General features: G+C 45.0%; 1 protein-coding gene across 1 annotated transcript; it reads left to right on the top strand.

Moving 5' to 3' along the window:
• Positions 1-4,920: 4,920 nt before the first annotated feature.
• On the top strand, positions 4,921-17,682 carry LOC139321969 (SLAM family member 6-like). Its single transcript, XM_070950925.1, has 4 exons — positions 4,921-4,975; positions 12,045-12,365; positions 13,460-13,732; positions 17,465-17,682. Exons 1-4 carry the CDS (start codon positions 4,921-4,923, stop codon positions 17,680-17,682), a joined length of 867 nt encoding a protein of 288 aa, XP_070807026.1.
• The last annotated feature ends 715 nt before the right edge of the window (positions 17,683-18,397 follow it).

Raw genomic sequence — 18,397 nt, 5'->3', positions numbered from 1 at the left:
ATGGGGAGGAACAGGCTCAGGCTCAACCCATCCAAGACTGAGTGGCTGTGGTTTCCGATGTCCCGACATAGTCAGTTGACGCCATCGCTGACTATTGGGGCGAATCGCTGGCCCCCACGGAGAGGGCTTGCAACTTGGGCGTGCTCCTGGACTCACGGCTGTCTTTAGAAGAGCACTTGACAGCCGTGACCGGGAGGATCTTTCATCAGGTTCGCCTGATTCGCCAGTTGCGTCCCTTTCTGGATCGGGACTCCCTACACATAGTCACTCATGCCCTCGTCACCTCCCGCCTGGACTATTGTAACGCTCTCTACATGGGGCTCCCCTTGAGGAGCACCCGGAGACTCCAACTGGCGCAGAGTGCGGCCGCGCGGGTGGTTATGGGAGCACCATGGCGCTCCCGTGTGACACCTCTCCTGCGCGAGCTGCACTGGCTCCCGGTGGTCTTCCGGGTGCGCTTCAAGGTTTTGGTTACCACCTTTAGAGCGCTCCATGGCTTAGGACCTGGCTACTTACAGGACCACCTACTACCACAAACAGCCTCCCACCGGCCGGTACGCTCCCATAGAGAGGGGCTCCTCCAGGTGCCATCAGCCAAACAATGTGGACTGGCAGCCCCTAGGGGGAGGGCCTTCTCTGTGGGGATACCTACGATCTGGAAAGAGCTCCCCCCGGAGATACGGAGGATCCCGGATCTGCGCACTTTCCGCCGTGCTTTGAAGACACTCCTATTCCAGCAGGCCGGCCTGGCCTAATTTTCTCCCCTTCTTTTAAATTTTTAAATTGAAATTTTAATTCGTTTTAAATTATTGGGAGTTTCAAATTGTCTCGGGCAAAAATTATTTAATTGGGTTTTAATCATGTTTTAACTTTTGTATTTATGTGTTTTATTTTGTGCCTATTCACCGCCCTGAGTCCTTCGGGAGTAGGGCGGTATACAAATTTAATAAAATGAAATGAAATAAAATGAAAATGAAAAATATTTTGACATTGTTTGTTGTATATTGACCACCTTTTCATCTGTTTGCAATAATTGCTGTTCCATCCTTTGTTGTTGCTGTTCCATTCTTTGAAGTGTTTGTAGAATTGTTTGTGTCGCTGATTCTTTCTCTTTCTCTTGTAACATTGACTGGATGGAACGTTGGCCTCCAGATGGTGATGAAGATGGTGTAGTCGCTGCAGCTCCCACCATCGCTACTTTTATACTCATTTTATTCAATCTTTAGCCAAACTCATTTTCAGGACAAGGAGGAATTTAGAAGATCCAGCTAGACAAAGGGGGGAGAGAAAAAGGAAAAAGAAAAAAAGGGGGGGAAAGGGAAAAAAGAAAAGGAGAAAGAAAATAAAAGAAGTTCCTCAAGTTCTTCAGGTTCTTCTGGAACCCTAATCCAATGGGATAAGACAAAAAAAATAGGAAGAGACAAAAATTTAATATCCTCTTCCAAAAAAAAAAGAAAGAAAGAAAGAAAAAGGAAATATTAGGCAATAAATCTTCAGGCTCTTGGGTGCCTTAATCCAATATGAATGCATGGGGGTCCCGAATCAAAAATAGGAAAAGGCAATAAGGATAAGGAAATTAAAAAAGAGAAGAAAAGAAGAAAAAAAAGAAAGGAAAAGGAAAAAATTAAATAGTCCTTCAAGTCCTTTTATATCCGGAGAGCCTACAGGGAGTGACTTTTCCTTTTGCCTCTTTCCAGGCCAAACGTCTCACTGGGCATATAATAATTACTCAAAAAGAATCAAAGCCTTCCAGTATATTCCAAGGCTTTGTCAATTTAAAGGGAAGAGCACCTGTGTAAACAACATTCAGTAGCTCTTCAATTTTATCAATCCAAACAGATTCTGTGTATTTGTTTTGGCTACAGTATTTCTTTCTTCTGCTACTTAAGTAAGCATAGAAACAGAGTTTCTCTTCCAGTAGGTGGCAGTGCTGCTCACTCCCCTAACTCTCCTCCCGTTCTTTAAAGAGAAAAAAAATTCTTTCTTTCTTTTAAAAATTAATCAAAAAGTTGCCTTGTCAAAAATAAGCTGAAACCCCATTCCAACTGTTCCAATCAAACAATCGAACAGTCTAGTGCCAACAACTTTCAAAAGCGTCCCAATACTGTTTTTTCCCCTTCTTTCAATCCAGTCCGGTTATCCAAAGTGAAAGTAAAAACAATTAAGCAATTTCAAGTCTTTTAAAGCACATACTTGGGTAAAATAAAATTAATCCACCTTAGGTTCGCCGCTTGTCTTTATTCATTCACCATCACTATCTCATTCCTCAATTAGGGTGCTCTTAGTATTATTAAAAAAGTGAAAGTCTCTCACCGATCTGTTCACTGTCATTCCGTTGTGTCTTCCTGAAGTTGTCACAGCCTCCACAGCCTATGGCTGCTGCTCCGCTACTGGAAAAAGGGCTTTCCTGGATCAACCAGGGACTTAGCGATGTCCCTGGGATCCTCAGGACATGCCCTCCACTGCCACAGTCAAAACGAGACTGTGGGGTCCAATTTGGACCGTCCAGTAGCGGAGTTTTCGATGGAGTTTCTGGAGCACCAAAAACTCCGCTTATCTCACTACGATGCCAACTTCCGGTCCCAACCTTGGGGCCCACAAACTCTTTGAGGAAGGGTCAAGGGGTCCTTGAGAGGATGACCATGGAGACTCATCATCCTGTTCTCAATAGCAATAGCCCTTAGACTTATATATCACTTCATAGTGCTTTCCAGCCCTCTCTATTTGCCCCCAACTATCTGGGTCCTCATTTTACCAACCTCGGAAGGACAGAAGTCAACCTTGAGCCTGCTGAGATTCAAACTGCCAAAGTGCTGGCAGCCGGCAGTCAGCAGAGGTAGCCTGCAGTACTGCATTCTAACCACTGCACCACCGTGGCTCTTTAATCCATGGTTTGGTATAAAAAGTTTGGTTTGGTGGAGGGCAGAGGGTCAGGGGTTCCTGCCTTCCTCTCCCATGGTGGGCCTCTCCCTTCATAATGAGTGTCACAGGTGAGAGGAGGAGAGAGGAGGAGGGTTGTTGTGGGGCTGTTATTTGTGACAGAAATGGGTGAGATGTATTTTCCCTTCCCTAATCTAAGAATAGAATAGATAGATAGAATAGAATTCTTTATTGGCCAAGTGTGATTGGACACATAAGGAATTTATCTTTGGTGCATACTCTCTCAGTGTACATAAAAGAAAAGATACATTCAATCATAAGGTACAACACTTAATGATAGTCATAGGGTGTAATCACTAAAATGATTACACTGGAATTAACAGTGAGAAAAATAAAGATGATTACACTGGGATTAACAGTGGAATAAAGATGATTACACTGGGATTAACAGTGAATAAAGATGATTACACTGAGATTAATAGTGAGAAAAATAAAGATGATTACGCTGGGATTAACAGTGGAATAAAGATGTATTTTGTACATTGGGATATGGAAGGATAAAAGAAAAGGTTAAATTAGAAAATTGATTGCTATAATAATTGGGATATTGTTTAAGTATAACAATTGTGATAATTTGAGCATTAATCACCTAAGCGAAAAAGAAAAGAAAACTGAAACAATATATGATTATGATTTATAAACAAAAATTACTTAATTGGTGTTATATAAATGGTATGGTTTGATAGATATAGGATAATTGGGAAATTGTGTTAAAAAGCATTATTTGAACTAAGAACTATGTTTAAATGTTAAATTGCTATGTTTCTAAAATTAAAAAGATAAGATTTAAATCTGATAAAGTAATAATGAAATAAAGATTTAATGAGCATAATGATATATAAATATGTTTGAATTGTATTGTTAATAGTGAGGATTTAGAGTAAGAATTGTTGTATTATGAATTATTAATTGAACTAAGAATTAAGAATTAATAGAAGGGTAATTGTTATGATTAAGTAAATATGTATTAATTTTTTTAAGATGGTATTAGTTGAATATGTGATATAAGATTTAGAAATAAGTACTATGGCAAAATAGTATAGATAAAATTTTGTTAAAGATTTTGTTAAAAATTGAACAAAATGATGACCGGATCAAAGCTCTGTATCGAAAGGATGTAATGTGTATGTTTGGAAAAAAATAAAAAAACCTTTTTGCCAAAAAAAAGAAAAAAAGAACTGAAGAAGTTTCTTAGATGAGAAGTGAAACATCTTCAAGAAAAAATAAAGGAAGTCCAGTTGCCTTTTGAAAAAGCACCTTTGTGACAGCCGTTCCAATCCAATCTGGGAAGTTTTGTACCAGATGAAGAAAGAAATTGCCAGGGGGAGGCAGTGCCGGCCAGCCCTTCCTGAACAAGCAAGGGGCGAGGGTCCGCCTTGAAAATACATTCAAACTGTCAGCGTTCCGAGTAATGCACCCCTGAAAGCAGAACTCCAAGGCAGGTAGCTTCCTCAAAGAACAGCTTTATTGGATACATCATATCAGCACAACTGGTGAAAACCGACTCTGAAAGTTCCCGCGGTTTTCACCTAATTAAAAAGTTCCCCCCTTTCCCCCCCAGGTCATCAGTCACATTGTCCAATAGAGGTGCTGGCCAGTTGCTTGGTTACTCCATTCCTGGAATGGAGTAACTCCAGTGCTGGAATGTCCTTGGTTCCCAGCTTGGTTTGCTGTCTGTTTTGTCTATCCCCCCCCCTGCCCCGTCCCCTCTTCTGCCTGGTAGCAACCATGAAGCCTCCAAGATGGCCTCAGCCAGGTTCGCTTCAGGGTTGGCACAAACTTTCGAAAGAAGCTAAAGCTCCCAGGAGCAAATTTGGGGCAGGGAAGCTTAACCTTTTCACCCTCCAGGTAAGTAATTTGCATACGATGTAGACTGAGTCACCTGATTGTGAGGTCTCAGCCAAGAGGGGGCAGTGGGAGCCACCAGTGGCAGGGACCACGTCTTTGCCTTGCTTGAATCCAGGCAGGAAAATTCCTGGCATGCAACCCCAGAATGTTTTCTGGGTGACACTCCTACTTTTTTACTTCCAAGCCGGTAACTTCTGCGATGGTTTCGGTTGGGGGGGGGGAGTTTGGCCCTTCTACGTTCCCTCCCAGTCGAGGCTCAGAACTGGAGCAAGCAGGATTCCATACTGGGGGGCAATGCTGTACAGCTCAACAATTGTGGAAAATAGTTCCTACTTGAATGAAACAAGTCTGAAAAGTCGGATTCCAATGTCAACCTAGGATAAGCAGTTTTACCAAACCGTTTATCTCCCCAGAGTATGCAGAATTATCTTTATACGTGCTAATTGTTGGAAGGATACTATATTGCCTTTTATTAAAACAGCACTTCATCCCGTCTATGAATGAATTGTTGGAAAATGCTCCTATGTTCCCAAGAATGTCCTGCCTTAAAAGTCAACTGGACACTTCTTAAACTATAATATTCTTTGACATAATACCTAACTGGTACCGCACCCAAAATTTGGGGTTATATGTGCATTTTAATTTTACAAGAGTCAGTTTAGTCTAGTGGTGAAGGAACCAGATTAGAAACCAGGAGATGGTGAGTTCAAGTCCTGCCTTACATATGAAAGGGGCTGGGTGGCTTTGGGCCAGCCACTCTCTCTCAGCCCAACTGCAGGCTATTTCTGCTGGCTGCAGTTCAGCAGTTCAAATCTCACTAGACTCAAGGTTGGCTCAGCCTTACATCCTTCTGAGGTAGGTAAAATGGGGTCTAGGACTTTTCAGCTCGAACCCTTTGCCTTGCCTGTTTCTCCTCAAGGTTTTCGCCTCTGTGTTATTAGCCACAAACTTTTCTCCTTGGCTGCCCCCCACCCCAGGCTTTCGCCCCGGCACATCGGCCACAGCCACACCCTCCCGGGCGCTTCTCCGCAGCCCATACACAGAAGGAGGTTTCGTCCTGGGGTTTTCGACACCTGGGACAGTTAGGGCCCAACAAATCAGCTAGAGGGGGAAGGAAGGAAGGAAGGAAGGAAGGAAGGAAGGAAGGAAGGAAGGAAGGAAGGAAGGAAGGAAGAGCCTTGGTGAAATGGGAGGGAGAAGGCGGAAGAAGGGGGGGGGACTTCCACCTCTGGCCTTTTTTTGGGGAGAAGGAAGAACCCTTTTCAGGCCAGATATCCAAATCGATAATTAATGACAACGAATAATTTATGGCATTGATTCCCACCCCCCAAAAAAGGCGGAGATGTTGGCAAACATCCCATTCAAGATTTAGAAAGGAAGAAAAGGAAATTGTAAAAGCGCTCCGGTCCCAGCCCTGCCCGTTCGCCCAGTTCAAAGGGAAGCACTCCTGGGGTTTTTTATTTTTTATTTTTTGCAATTAATTTCTTAACCCAAAGCAACAGATAGAAGCGCTTCCTAAAGAGAACTTAGAGAGATTCATGTTTAGGAAAAATCCCTTTCAGATAAGGCAGCTATCAAAGATCTGATAGACACAAAGGATGACTGTGTGTTGTGTTGAGGGAAAGTGTCAAGTGGTTAGATCCTGTGTTGTTCAAAATATTTATAACTGTCTAGAATGAGAGGATAGAAAAAAGTAATTATCATATTTCTAGATAATAAATATATGAAAGATAGCAAATGCCTCAGAGTGCCCTCTAGATATAGAGATTCAAGATTCAAGCATATGTGTGTGCGTGTGTGTGCGTGTGTATGTGCTCCTGAGCAGATTCAGACCTCCAGCCCCAGACTGGCCAATCCCACCTTGTGCAATTTCTACAAAGCATGAGATGATTCTGCGTCCTTTCTTATACCCACTAAAGCAGTGGTTCTCAACCTGTGGGTCGGGACCCCTTTGGGGGTCGAATGACCCTTTCACAGGGGTCGCCTAAGACCATCAGAAAACACATATTTTCAAAGGTTTTAGGAATAATTTTATGGTTGGGGGTCACCACAACATGAGGAACTGTATAAAAGGGTCGCAGCATTAGGAAGGTTGAGAACCACTGCACTAAAGTCTTACTTCTTAGTATTCTAATTACTCTAGTCGTATAATCTAACGACATTGTAAAACTCAGTCATATACCCTAATTTAGATTTTACATCTTCCTGCAACAGACAGAGTCCTTTCTTGGCAGTGTTTATTTTTTGTTATATTTTCCCTCCTTTTGTCTTCCTAATTGGCCACCTAATTGGTCCCCTATTAACAGCACAAAAGGTGTGTGGATTGCTCTGGTAGTTTGAGATAGTTACCTGCCAATTCCTGGAGAAAATAGGGTGGAAGGAAAAGGATTTATGAAGGATTTAGATCTTAATGCAGGAAGGATGCAATTGACTGGAGGTATATGTTTTTTCAGAGGCATATGTGTTATAAATGCTTAACAATTAAATGCTTAAAAGGAAAATACTTTTACAGCAGCATAACATACATACATACATACATACATACATACATACATACATACATACCTATATCTTTATCCCAGTGGTGAAATGTAAACATTGTTACTACTGGTTCTGTGGGTGTGGCTTGGGGGGGGGGGGGTAATGTGACTGGGTGGGCATGGCCAACTTTTTTTTTTTAACTTTTAAAAAACATTTTTTCTACAACTTCTGAAGAGGTTGTAAAAAATGCTTTTAAAAGCCTCTGACGATCCCAGCTGAGTTGCCTGATTGGCAGAGGCTTTTTGTCTTTTAAAAGCAACTCAGATCAGGCAACTCAGCTTGGATTGTCAGAGGCATTTAAAAGAAAAAAAGCCTCTGCTGATTAGGCAAATCAGCTGGGATCGTCAGAGGCTTTTTTTTTTTACTTTTTTACTCTGCTAAAGAGGCTGTAGAAAAAATGCTTTTAAAAATAAAAATAAAAAGCCTCTGATGATTGCACGGCTCAGCTGGTCACGAGGCAGTGATTTTTGCTACCGGTTCTCTGAACCACCTGCCTCAATCACTACCGGATCGGGCAATCCAGTCCGAACCGGGAGCATTTCACCTTTGCTTTATCCTCATTTCTCCTCCCATTCCCATACAGAGGGAAGCAACAGGGTTAAAATTAAATCTTAACTTGCATCCACAGATTCTCAGTTTTGTCTGCTGAAGAATCAACTAAAGCACCAGTTAATTAATCCACCCATGTCTGGGCAGTGAAAGTTTATGAAATTTGATAAATAAATAAATAAATAAATAAATAAATAAATAAATAAATACTTTAATGGGTTTTCTTAGCGTGTAAGAATTCCCACCGATTCTTACAAATCTTTTAGTGGGCTAGATGATGGTTGGTGTGCCAAGTTGTAACACACACACACCATCCCCAACCCCTCCTGAAAACTGCACAAATATCTCGGGAAGAAAAGAACAAACAAATAAACTGAAGCGCTTCTATCTGTTGCTTTTGGTTAAGAAATTAATTGCAACTAAGTCTTCCCCTTGCTAAAAATTAAAAAATAAAAATAAAAAACCCCAGGAGTGCTTCCCTTTGAACTGGGCGAACGGGCAGGACTGGGACCGGAGCGCTTTTACAATTTCCTTTTCTTCCTTTCTAAATCTTGAATGGGATGTTTGCCAACATCTCCCCCCTTTTTGGGGGGGTGGGAATCAATGCGAGGGAGACCACTGTGCCTCAGATAGCCGGATGTGAGTCCCTCCTTGTGAGGTGGGGCCGTGGGGTTCAGATGGGCTTGTTGCTTAAGTACCTGGCTCCCTGCCGCGTGGCAACAGCCCTACCTGAGCTACTCGACGTGATAGCCACGGTGGCAGTAGATACACCCAGGCTTTTAGTCATGGGTGATTTCAACTTGCCATCCGTCGGTGAAACGTCTGAGGTGGCTCGGGAGTTCATGGCTTCCATGACGGCCATGGACCTGACCCAGTTAGTTCATGGCCCTACTCACAGGGGAGGTCACACTCTGGATCTGATTTTTGTCTCTGGCCAGTGGTTGAGTGGTCTTGTTATAGGGGATATAGACATGGAACCCTTGTCATGGTCTGACCACTCACTCCTTCGCCTAGATCTTCGAACCGCGACCCCTCGCCGCAGGGAGGCGGATCCAATTAGATGGATCCGCCCCAGGCGCCTGATGGATCCTGATAGGTTCCAGACGGAGCTTGGGCCATTTCCTGAGGATCTAGCACATGACTCGGCCGAGGACCTGGTAGCCGCCTGGGATCGGGCGGCTGGTGGGGCCTTGGACCGAGTTGTGCCTTTGCGGCCTCTGACCCGATGCCGATCCCGTGCGGCTCCTTGGTTTACTGAGGAGCTGAGGGAAATGAAGCGCCGGAAAAGACGCCTGGAGAGCGGTTGGAGGGCCAGTCTCGCTGAATCTGATCGAACACTGGTAAGGTCGCATATTAAGGCCTACCTAGTGGCGATAGAGACGGCAAAGTCTAACTACTTTTCCGCCTCTATTGCGTCATCAGGGAATCGTCCGGCCGCCCTGTTTAGGGTGACCCGCGCCCTGCTCCATCCGGGAGTGCGGGAGGATCCCTTAGAAGGCAGGGCGGAGGATTTCGGACAATACCTGTATGACAAAATCGCCCAGATCCGGGGGGATTTGGACTCTGACTGGGTAGATCAGGGCAGGGTGACGAGGAATAGTCTTGAGAATGTTATCTGGGAGGAGTTTGATGCTGTGACTCCTGATGATGTGGACAGGATTTTGGGGAGACTTAGTGCGGCCACATGTTTACTGGACCCGTGTCCCTCCTGGTTGGTACTGGCTTCCCGGGAGGTTACACGAGGCTGGCTTCAGGGTGTTATCAACGCTTCGTTGAGTGAGGGTTACTTCCCCACCGCCTTGAAAGAGGCGGTGGTGAGGCCTCTCCTCAAGAAGCCGTCCCTGGATCCGGCAATATTGGCCAACTATCGTCCTGTCTCCAACCTTCGCTTTATGGCGAAGGTTGTTGAGAGTGTGGTCGCACGACAGTTTCCGCAATTCCTGGAGGAAACATCTTATCTAGATCCGTTCCAGTCGGGTTTCAGGTCTGGGCACAGCACAGAAACGGCATTGGTCGCGTTGGTTGATGATCTCTGGAGGGCGCGGGACAGGGGTTGTTCCTCTGTTCTGGTCCTGTTAGACCTCTCAGCGGCTTTTGATACCATCGACCATGGTATCATGCTGCACCGGCTGGAAGAGTTGGGGGTGGGAGGCACCGTGTTGCGGTGGTTCTCCTCCTTTCTCTCCGACCGGTCGCAGTTTGTGTTGGCAGGGGGGCAGAGGTCGACCTCGAGGCCTCTCATTTGTGGAGTGCCGCAGGGATCGGTCCTCTCGCCTCTCCTGTTCAACATTTATGTGAAGCCGCTGGGTGAGATCATCCGTGGCTTTGGGGTGAGATACCACCAGTACGCTGATGACACCCAGCTGTACATCTCCACCCCAGGCCACCCCAACGATGCCCTTGAAGTGATGTCCCAGTGCCTGGAGGCCGTACGGATCTGGATGGGGAGGAACAGGCTCAGGCTCAACCCTTCCAAGACTGAGTGGCTGTGGCTTCCGGCATCCCGATATAGTCAGTTGACTCCATCACTGACTATTGGGGGCGAGTCATTGGCCCCCACAGAGAGGGCTCGCAATCTGGGAGTCCTCCTGGATATGCAGCTGTCCTTGGAGGAACATCTGACGGCTGTAACCAGGGGGACCTTTTGTCCGGTTCGCCTGATTCGCCAGTTGCGGCCCTTTCTTGATCGGGATTCCCTGTGCACAGTCACTCACGCCCTCGTCACCTCTCGCCTTGACTATTGCAACGCTCTCTACATGGGGCTCCCCTTGAGGAGCACCCGGAGGCTCCAGCTGGTCCAGAACGCAGCAGCGCGGGTAGTGACGGGAGCAGCATGGCGCTCCCATGTAACACCGCTCCTGCGCGAGCTGCACTGGCTCCCAGTTGTCTTCCGGGTGCGCTTCAAGGTGTTGGTTATCACCTTTAAAGCGCTCCATGGCATAGGGCCTAGCTATCTTCGAGACCGCCTGCTGCTACCAACGACCTCCCATCGACCCGTGCGCTCCCACAGAGAGGGCCTCCTCGGGGTGCCATCAGCCAGACAATGTAGGCTGGTGACCCCCAGGGGGAGAGCCTTCTCTGTGGGGGCACCTACCCTCTGGAATCAGCTCCCCCCAGAGATACGGAGAATCCAAGACCTCAGTGCCTTCCGTCGCGCCCTTAAAACCCATTTATTTAAACAAGCCGGGCTGGCTTAAGATGAAATTTTTAACTGTTTTTTTTTTAAATGTTTTAAACGTTTTTAATTGGTAATGAGTTTTAATTGGGCCAAATTTATATATCTTTTAATTGTTTTTAATATTTGTTCTGCATGTTTTTTAATCTGGCTGTACACCGCCCTGAGTCCTCAGGGAGAAGGGCGGTATAGAAATCCAATATAAAATAAAATAAAAATAAAATAAATTATTCATTGTCATTAATTATCGATTTGGATATCTGGCCTGAAAAGGGTTCTTCCTTCTCCCCAAAAAAAGGCCAGAGGTGGAAGTCCCCCCCTTCTCCCACCTTCTCCCTCCATTTCACCAAGGCTCTTCCTTCCTTCCTTCCTTCCTTCCTTCCTTCCTTCCTTCCTTCCTTCCTTCCTTCCTTCCTTCCCCCTCTAGCTGATTTGTTGGGCCCTAACTGTCCCAGGTGTCGAAAACCCCAGGACGAAACCTCCTTCTGTGTATGGGCTGCGGAGAAGCGCCCGGGAGGGAGTGGCCGTGGCCACTGCCCAGGGCAGATCGGTGGGAACACGTCAGCCAAGGAATATAGTCAGCGGAGAATCGCCCAAGAGAGGAACGCCGGAAGAGAATGAGGGGTGGCCAAATGTACGAGACGAACAGTCCCATTCCGATAAAATGAGGACCCAGATTGTTGGGGGCAAGAGGCTGACTCTATAAACCACTTACAGCAGGGATGGGCAATTGTGGCACTTTTACAACCTGTGGACTTCAGTTCTGGGAGTTGAAGTCCACAGGTTGTAAAAGTGCCACAGTTGCCCACCCCTGACTTAGAGCACTGTGAAGCAGTATATAAGCAGTCTAAGTGCTATTGCTTTTATTCTTTTTTTCATGTTGACCTTTGTATTTGTTTGTGCATTTTTTTTTGAAGTGTCCAATAAAAAAAACCATAAACCAAGTTGCTTTTTGCTTCTAAAGCCTTTTGTCTCCTCTTGGCTCTCACAGAAACCTCACCCGTACAACTGAATGGCGTTCTGGGGAAATCCATCACTTTCCAGATCAATGAATCAAAACCATTTGCAACCATTTCCTGGTTCAGGATTGAGAAAAATAGCAAATTCAGCACCCTCGCCCTGGTGGCCCCCAAGAAGCCCTGCAAACTTCTCATCCCCCTCCCGGCATTTAAGGAGCGGGTCAGCTCCACCAAGGACTGCCGGAATCTGCATCTCAGCCATCTAAGCCAAGAGGACATGAACAGATATACGGCAAACATCGCTTTAACAACTTCGGAAAAAATCAACGAGCACTTTGACCTGAAAGTTTACAGTAAGTGTTGCAGACACACGAGTGCAGAGAACGAGTGCATAACCAAGAGGATCAGGGGTCTGGAGGCTGAAAAATGGTTGCAGGAATTGGGCATGTCTAGTCTAGTGAAAAGAATGACTGGGGGGGAGGTGACATGACAGTCTTCCAACATCTAAGGGGATGCCACAAAAAAGAGGGATCCACCTATTTGGATTTAGGGCCCAAAGCACCTAAGGGCAGGATAAGAAACAATGGATGGAAATTCATCAAGGAGAAATTTCCTAAGAATGAGAATCAGTAGGTAAGGTCTTGCCTCAACTATCCCTTCAAGAAAGCAGAAGTCTTGAAGCCTTTCAAAAGGAACTTTTATTGAGAGATGGTGAGAGCAGAGAAGCTGGGCAGAATCTGAATTTCCCACGCATAAACATTGGACTTTGCAACCCCTCCCAACTGTCCGGTGTGGTGCTGGCCAAACCCAAGGTGTAAGTTGTGAGACCTTTGAGCTGAGAAGGCGGAGTAGAGACAAAACAGAGGGCCCCGGGCTCCTCCCTCCCCCCCCCCATTCCCAAGCAGATACATCAAAGGAACAGAGCAGAGAAAGACAAAAGGGCAGAGCAAATGATACATGGTGTCCTGGTTCTCCCCCACCCCCACCCGCCACCTTCCCTGCCAGAATGGCAGCATCCCAATGGGGACCCATGGGGACCTAACACAGTGGAAGAGTTTCCCTCCAGATGTTCTGGGTGTCCCATCACTGGAGGCTTTTAAGGACAGCCATTTATCCAGAATGGTATAGGGTCTTCTACTTGAGCAGTGGGTTGGACTAGAAGACCTCTAAGATCCCTTCCAGCTCTGTTATTCTGTTGTTTTGTTTAGGTTGACCAGGCTGACTTGTCCACAGTCTACAAGAAGCACAGTAGGGTGGGGTCAAGGCAGAGGAAAAAGCTGCTATGGCTTCCTTCCTCTGGGCTTCGAGGCCTCAAAGGCCCTAAGAAAAATCTCCCTTAAGTTACTCTTGGTGGGAGGATTTTCCTTCATTTTAAATCTTTCTTCCATCTCTCCGTCCTTCCACTTCCTGTTCTTCATCCCTCCTGTCCTTTCTATCTCCTGCTCAGAACATTTGCAGAATGAGGACCTGTCCATCAACTGCACAATCAATAGGGGCCAGACAAAATCATTGCAGTTGAACTGCTCTGTGGAGCGATGGAATGACAAGCTGGATGTGCAATGGGGTGTGGCAGAGGGGATCATCTCTCGGGTCACCCATGAGAATTTGCTTACCATCAATTACACCAGCAGACAAATCTTTGACCAGGAGGTCAGCTGCAAGGTAGAAAACCCCGTTAGCAAGGTATCCAAAACCATGACGCTCAAAGAAGCATGTTCAAGTAAGTACATCTTCTTAAGGTGTCTTTACGGGGGCTGGTTTCAGGTCTTTACGGGGGCAGGTTTCAGGGAGAAACCTGAAAAGGGTTAGCCTTGGATGAGGTTTGAGGAAGGAGCAACTCTCCACAATGACTGTGGAATACAAGGGTTGCAGTTGGCCAACAAATCACATCCCCGTAGCAATGCAACATTTCCTTCTACTCAAGTCATCAATTATGGAGGAGGCCGTCCCAAAGAGGCTTTTCCAAAAGGCACCTGGATTTCCTTGGTATTTTTTTCCTTGAAAAAGTTCTCATCCAAGAAGCTTCTTCAGGAACAACCTGTAGGAAGACCTTTGGGAGAGCCATCTCAGAATGACTGAGACTCTCCACAGAGAGATGCAGGGGGCAGTTTCTGGAAGGGGAGGTGGAGCGGGGGATACAATGGGTTTCCTTCCTTCTAAAAGCTTTGCCAGTAAAATATATTTGAACTTGACTAATTGTATAAGATAAGAAACGACCAACACTCTGTTCAAAAAAAAAAAAAGAAAGAAAGATGTGGGTGAAGGTGGGAGAGGAGAAAAGAAAAAAACCAATAAAATTTGTTTTAAAAAATAAATAAATAAACGCTTTGCCATCCTGGTCTGGGTCGAGGTGAATGTCAGCACTGAATCCCGGGAGGAATCCATGGGCGCCAGGCAGAAAATCAGGGGAGTCTGCCAAGGAGAGGAGAGTTCTAGACCCCACCACCACCGCTATCTCAGCTATGGGGCTGGGTAGGAGACAACCCCCCCACTTGGTAGTAGCAAAGCAATCTCTTCTCTGCTCATGGACCATAGAAACAGAAACAGAAACAGAAGAAACAGAAACAGAACAGAACAGAAGAGGGGAGAGGAGAGGAGAGGAGAGAACTGTGATTAGACACACAAGAAACGTATCTCCGGGTGCAGAAGCGCTCAGTGTACATGCAAAGCAACAAAGTAATAATAATAATAATAAACACAATAATAATACCAATAAGAGGGGTTACGGTGAGAAGGATAAAAACTGTGCTACTCAGAACATCATATATTTTAAGAAGATACCTAGGATGCTGGCAGCAACCTGTATCAACCATTAGCACCAGTCAATGGTATTTGTGACACATTTTTAAATGATCAGTTGACCGAGTTTCATGTTTAATGAATAAAACAGATAATAATAATAATAATAATAATAATAATAATAATAATAATAATAATAATAATAACAATAACAATAACAACAAAACAACAACAACAACAATGACAGATTAAATAGATGGAAAACCAAAGCTTTGCATGGACAGCACTTGAAAAACATTGAAGGAAAATGTGATGACAGCTTTACATGGCCATGGCTTAAGAAAAGAAAAAAAGAAAGAAAGAAACAGAAGATTTAATACTGGCTGCTCAAGAACAAGCACTATAAACTAATGCCATGAAAGCGAAGATACAAAAATCTACCGACAATCCAAACTGCCAACTTTGCAACAACAAAGTCAAAACTGTTTCACATTTAATATGTGATTGTAACAAAATCGCACAAACTGATTACAAAGCTAAACATGACCGAGTTGCTAAATTAATCCACTGGTCATTATGTAAAAAATACGACTTACCTGTATCCAAAAAGTCATGGGAACATAAAGTGGAAAGTTATAGAAAATGAGAAGATGAAGATCTTGTGGGACTTTCGAATACAGATAGATCGTCACTTAGAACACAACACGCCAGATATCAGAGTTGTCCAAAACCGAAACATACAATTTATTGACATCACGGTACCAGGAGATGCCAGAGTCGAAGAAAAAGAACTGGAAAAAATCATGAAAGATGGTTTTGGTTACCACCTTTAGAGCGCTCCATGGCTTAGGGCCTGGTTATTTACGGGACTGCCTGCTGCCGCAAACAGCCTCCCACCGGCCGGTACGCTCTCACAGAGAGAGGCTCCTCCGGGTGCCATCGGCCAAACAATGTCGACTGACGGCCCCCAGGGGGAGAGCCTTCTCTGTGGGGGCACCTACTATCTGGAACGAGCTCCCCCCGGAGATACGGAGGATCCCGGATCTACGCACCTTCCGCCGTGCTCTCAAGACCTTTTTATTTCACCAGGCTGGTCTGGCCTAACTTCTCCCATTCTCTTTTTAATGTAAATTTTAATGTAAATTTTAATTTGTTCTTAACCTGGGATTTTAAATTTATCTTGGGCTAAATTGATTTAATTCGATTTTACTTCTGCTCTTAAATTTTTGTATTCTATGTGTTTTACCCTGTGCCAGTTCACCGCCCTGAGTCCTTCAGGAGTAGGGCGGTATACAAATAAAATAAAATAAATAAATAAATAAATAAAATAAATGAAATATCACGACCTAGCCATCGAAACTACACGGCTATGGATGAAACATGTCATAGTGATACCCATTGTCATCGGGGCACTTGGTATCATGTCCAAGAATTTCACAAAACACTTCAAGAAATTGCAGCTTCCTGCAATAACACCAGTGGAACTATGCTACTCGGAACATCATACATTTTAAGAAGGTACTTGGTTGATCCCTAAGACGCTGGCAGCAACCCGTATCAACCATTAGCACCAGTCAATGGTATTTGTGACACATTTTTAAATGTCCAGTTGACTGAGTTTCATTTTTAATGAATAAAAGAGAATAATAATAATAATAATAATAATAATAATAATAATAATAATAATAATAATACAGCCATACTACATGAGTATACTTGGAGAATGAGTAAGTGTTCAGCAGAGTGATGGCACAAGGAAAAAAACTGAGGTAGGAGATACTTCTTCCCAGCTTCTTTGCTCCTCCACCCCACCCCCGCCCCCGCCCTGAAAGCAACAGCAATCTACCATCTTCATAAATGCCTGCAGAATAACAGGGGATGGTTCAGGCCTGCTTCCTGTCCATCAGGGGCCTTGCAGCCTCCTCCAGAAGATATGGGCAGGAGTTTCCCTCCCTCAGATCACATCTGCCCATCCCACCAGAGCTGACGGAGGAGGCCCACTCCAGGTGCCCTCCCTGAAATGCCACCATATAGTGGGGCCCTGGAAGCGTGCCTTTTCTGTGGCCGCCTCACCCTCTGCCCAAGCAGGACCCCCTCTCTTTTGGCTTTCTGGAATTTCCGTCAAGATTTGGCCCTTCACCAGGTCTTGGGGGAGGAGGGTAGGATCCTGTGAATGGCTGGATGCAATGGGGCATCCCAAAGACTTCTAAAACATAGAACATAGAAAAATAGCATTGGAAGGGACCTTGGAAGTCTCCTAGTCCAACCCCCTACTCAAGCATTCCAGACAAGTGGCTGTCCACTTGAAAAACTTGAAACTTTCCAGTGTTGGAGCCCCCACAACGTCTGGAGGCAAGCTGTTCCACTGGTTAATTGTCCTCACTGTGAGGAAGTTTCTCCTTAATTCCAGGTTGCTTCTCTCTTTGATGAGTTTCCATCCGTTGCTTCTTGTCCTGCCTTCGGGGGCTTTGGAGAATCGGTCGACCCCTCAAATACCCAGTTCCCTCAATCTTTCATCATATAGTTTAGCTTAATCATCTTTGTTGCTCTTCTCTGCAGACTTTCTTGTTTTTGAGGTTTGCGGTTATATTATTGTGGCAAGCCACAATAGAGTTGTACTCTAGGAAATCATTTGAATAAAGAAATGAAAGTTTTCCCACAATTATCCTGTTCGTGCAAGAATGATTAATACACCTTCTGCTTTTTTCCCCAGAGCATAAGAGATACGTGAGCAGAAAGACTATGGTGGCCAGATTCATTGTTGCGGGTCTTTCTATGTTTTCTGGCATCGTTGTTGCGTTCACTGTATGGCTGATCCCATGCCACTCCAGGCGTCCGTGGTTTCCATGTACCACTTTTGCCAGGACTGCCGAAGAAGCCCAGATGGACCCAGAAAACCCTCTTCCTCCGCCACCGCAGCCACCTGGATGAGAGAGATGAGCCCAAAGAACTGTGAGGAGGGGGCTTCCCATGTGGACAAAGTAATAAACATTCACACAGATTCTTCCAAGGATCCCCACCTCCCCTGGTGTCCTAATCTCGGTTTTCCTTTTCTGAAATACAGACCGGCCTGTTCTTGCTATAAGCAGCAACAGTAGCATCATCTGTTTCATCATCCATCATCATCAATTCTATTATTATTATTATTATTATTATTATTATTATTATTATTATTATTATTATTATTATTGTCAAGTATTTGCAAGCCATTGGCACATATATCATACAGAACACTAGTGGAGGCAGAAAGTGCCCCCACCCCTATGTGGAGAGGAGGGGCTTACACTGAGTATAAAACCCCCTCTAACCTTTCCACCACGCTCTCTTTTACGTTTGTTCTCCATGAGACATGATCTTTGATAGGGGTGGTCACACACGCTGTGTGCCCCCTATCCTAATGGATATTAAGACAGCCTTTGTATATAGTTAATATGTTTTGTTATATGAATAAATACACTTATCACAGTTATTCATGCATCTGCCTTTGGACTCTTCTATGCTCCTGGGTGTTTTCTACAATCCCAATTTCCACAGAATGGTAGCAGAGGGAATGGTAGCAGAACTCCACTCCAGGAGCTGTTGAAAAGGCGAGATGCCCTCCAAAATAACCTGTGAGAGAAGCTCCCCTGTTGTGACCAGAGGCCTT

The sequence above is a fragment of the Pituophis catenifer genome, unplaced genomic scaffold (assembly GCF_029215685.1).
Source record: "Pituophis catenifer annectens isolate HBS135680 unplaced genomic scaffold, rPitCat1.0.hap2 SCAF_10, whole genome shotgun sequence".
Classification (NCBI taxonomy): Eukaryota; Metazoa; Chordata; class Lepidosauria; order Squamata; family Colubridae; genus Pituophis; species Pituophis catenifer.
Note: the sequence above shows the minus strand (reverse complement) of the source record. Positions and strands in the feature narration are given on the sequence as shown.

Coding starts and splice junctions, on each gene's coding strand:
- LOC139321969 (XM_070950925.1), top strand. CDS start 4,921: ATGCAACCCCAGAATGTTTTCTGGGTGACACTCCTACTTTTTTACTTC. Junction 4,976..12,044: donor ACTTTTTTACTTCCAAGCCG/GTAACTTCTGCG, acceptor TGGCTCTCACAG/AAACCTCACCCGTACAACTG. Junction 12,366..13,459: donor CTTTGACCTGAAAGTTTACA/GTAAGTGTTGCA, acceptor TCTCCTGCTCAG/AACATTTGCAGAATGAGGAC.